This window comes from Aspergillus eucalypticola (assembly GCF_003184535.1).
Source record: "Aspergillus eucalypticola CBS 122712 chromosome Unknown BO83scaffold_10, whole genome shotgun sequence".
In the NCBI taxonomy this organism is placed as follows: Eukaryota; Fungi; Ascomycota; class Eurotiomycetes; order Eurotiales; family Aspergillaceae; genus Aspergillus; species Aspergillus eucalypticola.
The window spans coordinates 621716-625413 of NW_020290284.1; the positions used below are offsets into that span (position 1 = coordinate 621716).

The following is a 3698-nucleotide window of genomic DNA, read 5'->3' on the forward strand; positions in this document are numbered from 1 at the left end:
GAGGTTTGGTGGGGATTAATAATTGTTAGGGTCATGATTTCTTTGATGGATATGGGGGTGATTGGTACGTTGCTAAGTATTTGGTTTCATTCTTTACTGGCATATTGTTGGAGAGGTGAAGAGTGCAATACCATGATTGTGTAGACGGTCTTCGTATATCTCTCTGAGTGGCAGCCATCAATCAGAACCCGCCAAGGAGCTATTTTCTGAGTCTGAGAAAGTGGCTTGCTATGTGTTGGTGGCGTAGCTGGAGTATTTGAACTTCAGACAGGTAAGGAGCACAGTAACTTTATCGCATCAATAGTGTTCGGAGTTATTTAATCCCCGTGGTTTCATTGTGTACAGTAAGTATGTAATACCTCGTTCATTCAGTACTGTCATGATCATAATGAAAAGTTCCGAAACTCCATAGTTTGGGAATTATATATGCACATGTAAAATATGAACCAAAAAGCATCTCTCGCTATGCATCGTGTTGCGTGATCGTCTCACATCACAAAAAGCAAATTGGTATCTACCGGGCAATCAGTTAGTCAATGTCCGTCCTCGGAGAAACTAGTGACGCATGGCACCTACCTAATGGATGACTGCAGCTCAGCTGCGGCTTCTGCGAATACTTCCCCTCCAGTTCATTGCGAATCGAGTTCAGCAATTGCAGGTAGCTTTGGTTGGGTCGTTGCTGCAAGGTCTTGATGAATGCCCAGCTCAGGGCTCCTCGGGCTTCACCGTCTTGGAATGTGTCCGCACTGTAGATCAATGGGTAAGTAGGTGAACTAGAATCGAATAGGATAGGTAGGGCTACTTACGAGGTTTGGGTGTCCTTGGAGCCGGAGAACATGACCACATCGGCGGGCGAAGTCTTGGTCATGACGGTCCGTTGGCGCGCGGTGTCGCCGTTGGCAGCCTTCTTGAAAAAGCCGATAGCAGTTTGCGCGACACTGCTGAGATCGCCTTTTCCGTAGGAGTTGATGGCGCTGAATAGGTCCATCGCTGCTTCCTTGGCCAGGTTGGGTTCCTTCAGGATACCTTGCGTGGAATAGACATAAGGGAGATCGAGAGCGGTTCCGGAGTGGCAAGAGTCGAAAATGGCAGTTAGACGGACACCGGGGCGTAGTGGACGAACCCTGAACCATCAGTATCGACAAGGAAATAGATCACAAAGGGTGACTTACATGATGGCGTGCATGTCATCGTCCACGATATGTCCTGCCGTGCGGTAGTCGAGCGGGTAGATAACATCATCGTAGCCTGAGATGTCAGTTACAAGTCTTCTAGAGTCATTTGGGTGCGTCTTACCATCTTCCTCGTCACCATCAAGATCGGGTGTACGACCACCGTGTCCCGAGAAGTGTATGAATAGAGAGTCGTTGGGCTGCGCGTCCTTCACCAGCCATTGCATGGCTCTGAGGATGTTGGCCTTGTTCGGTATACTCATCGGGTTCTTCTGATCATCTGTGAGGATGACCATGTCCTCCCTGCGATATCCATACTTCTGGTTCAGGAACGTTGACATGTTCGTAACATCGTTGATACACCCGCGCAGCTGGTTCGGCTGCCCGATGTAATTGATACCAATTAAGAGGGCCTTACGCCGACCGGTACAGTTGGAATACTGGAAGCGGTAATTGGATGGGGCGCCCCTGCCAAAGTGCTGCGAATCCTGAGGCGGACGGGGCGGGAGGTTCTGACCCCATGACGGCGAGTGGTCTACATGAAGTTAGTATGGGTTGAGTCGCATGTTGTTAAGAAAGAGCTCTCTTACTGTGATAAGACCGTTGATGAGGTGAGGATGACTGAGGTGGCGGCGTAGGAGTATGGTGCTGGCCGTAGTAAGGGGAAGGTGCCGGAGACGGGTAACTACCAGGAGGAGGATAGTAGTGAGACGGCGGGGGGCCGGGGGGCGGTGAGTAATGAGAAGTCGGAGGTGGGCCTGGGGGAGGCTGGTATTGCGCGTTGGATGAGTATCTGGAGAGGCCGGTTAGGAGGTAATTCGCGCATAGTGTTCCTGGAAGGCTTACGGGTAAGGATAGGATGATGGTGGGGGTTGTCCCCACGATTGTTGCCGAGGGTAGTCACCAGACCAACCCTGGTGGGAGTGGTGGTAGTGCATCAATTACGGCGTGGGTAAATGAAACGGACGGGTGAAGGGAAAGTGTGCCGTGAGCAGGGGAGTCGCAATAGCAATTAAATATAACTTCAGCGAAGACCGAGCGTGGTATCAGAGTAAGCGACGAGGGGAAGTGGTGGTCTGTGTGTAGACGCTCGGTAGGGAAACAGTGGGGGATGGGTCGAGAACCAGTCCACCGGGTGTACGCTGAAGAACTTGGGGCAGAATCCTGGACTAGTCTGGAGATATGAAGAGCACGCGAGAATCCCGGATGACTGTATTGCAAGAAAAGAAAAGAAAAGGGAAGGGGAGCGAAGGGGAGAAAAACGGTGAACGGGTGGGATTTAAAGCAGGATGAATTGGATTCACTGGCCCGTCACAGGGCTGGCTGATGGCCCGTTCTCCACTGCCGGTGTTGAGTAGTGATTGGCTCGGTGATGGCTGTGTGGGTCGTGCACGAGGCGTAGGGCAGAAAGAAAGGTTGGAAATGGCTGTGGGAGTCGTGGCATTCGAGGGGGTTCGGCTTTATCGGCATCTCCTTATGCTCCCTTCTTCATTCTTGAGTCCTCGTCATCTGCTGCTTACAATATCCTGGAGGCTCGCGAGATGACAGAAAGACACTTAGCCTCTTTTCTGGATGTTTCGATGCACGCACATACACACCACACTTTCCTCATCGTCTTCATCTTTTTGAGATCGTTTCACCTGACCAACCACCTGGTCGGTTTCGTTGCCGATCCATCCCAATTTTAATGCGACTGAAGGCAGAAATACTAAAACCTAGTAATCATTTGGGCCTCTTACGTTGCCCTGGGCCCGATAAGGAACCCGCCAGGACGAATCTGCGGTCACAGCTCATCGTCTTCCATGGAACCACCGCCTCCTAGGTCCTCCCCGCTCGTCCCGTCGGGGCAACTTTCCGGAATGTTCGCTGCAGCCCTCTTTTAGGCACCAGCCAATCCCCTTGAAATGTCGTCCAGCAAGTTTGCCCGCCAATGCTGGTCATGCTGGGCGGTGTCTCCCTACATGCGCTGCTGATAGGTCTGCACTGCCCGCCCCCCAAGGCTATGTAGTGTTTGCAAGCGGGTAGGGCGATCAATATGGAAATGTGCTGTGCAAACTTGGCCGGGCGTTGAAGATCTGGGGTCACCTGGGCAAACGTGACCAATCCATTAGAAAGAAAATTGGGGCACTGGAGTGGCGCGGGGCATTAGTGTGAAGTAGATATGCAGAGTACTAAGTAGTCAGTAACTAAGTATCTTTGCATCATCATCAGCATCATCATCATCATCATCATCAACTGCTCTGGCTGCACTACTACCGATTTTTTCGGTCGGTCTTTCAGTTAGTTCTGCAGGATCATCCTAATCGGAGAGTCGTGGTGGTTGGACAAGCATGGTCTTATACATCTCTGCACCACAGTTATGCTCTGGCGGTGTCACCTGACGCCAGAGGATGCTGTCATCCGGACATGACACTCGTCAAGTCTGCATATCCCTGGCATCCTGGTGTCGCCAGTTTACGCAATCCTCCCCACGGTTAGAGTACAGTCAGCTTGGCACCGCACAACCTTGAGTACCTTTGAACTGCT

At 51.5% G+C, this 3698-nt stretch overlaps 1 protein-coding gene across 1 annotated transcript; it reads right to left on the reverse strand.

Annotated features, from left to right (window-relative positions):
* Positions 1 to 316: 316 nt before the first annotated feature.
* On the reverse strand, positions 317 to 2304 carry BO83DRAFT_17123 (caspase family protein). The gene is made up of 6 exons (XM_025526390.1): positions 2019 to 2304; positions 1763 to 1965; positions 1173 to 1707; positions 807 to 1124; positions 577 to 746; positions 317 to 514 (listed from the first exon to the last, which is right to left on the reverse strand). The coding sequence occupies exons 1-6, from the start codon at positions 2108 to 2110 to the stop codon at positions 489 to 491; spliced, it is 1344 nt and encodes a 447-aa protein (XP_025388931.1). The 5' UTR covers positions 2111 to 2304; the 3' UTR covers positions 317 to 488.
* Positions 2305 to 3698: the final 1394 nt, after the last annotated feature.

Coding starts and splice junctions, on each gene's coding strand:
- BO83DRAFT_17123 (XM_025526390.1), bottom strand. CDS start 2,110: ATGCACTACCACCACTCCCACCAGGGTTGGTCTGGTGACTACCCTCGG. Junction 1,966..2,018: donor CCATCATCCTATCCTTACCC/GTAAGCCTTCCA, acceptor CGGCCTCTCCAG/ATACTCATCCAACGCGCAAT. Junction 1,708..1,762: donor TCATCAACGGTCTTATCACA/GTAAGAGAGCTC, acceptor AACTTCATGTAG/ACCACTCGCCGTCATGGGGT.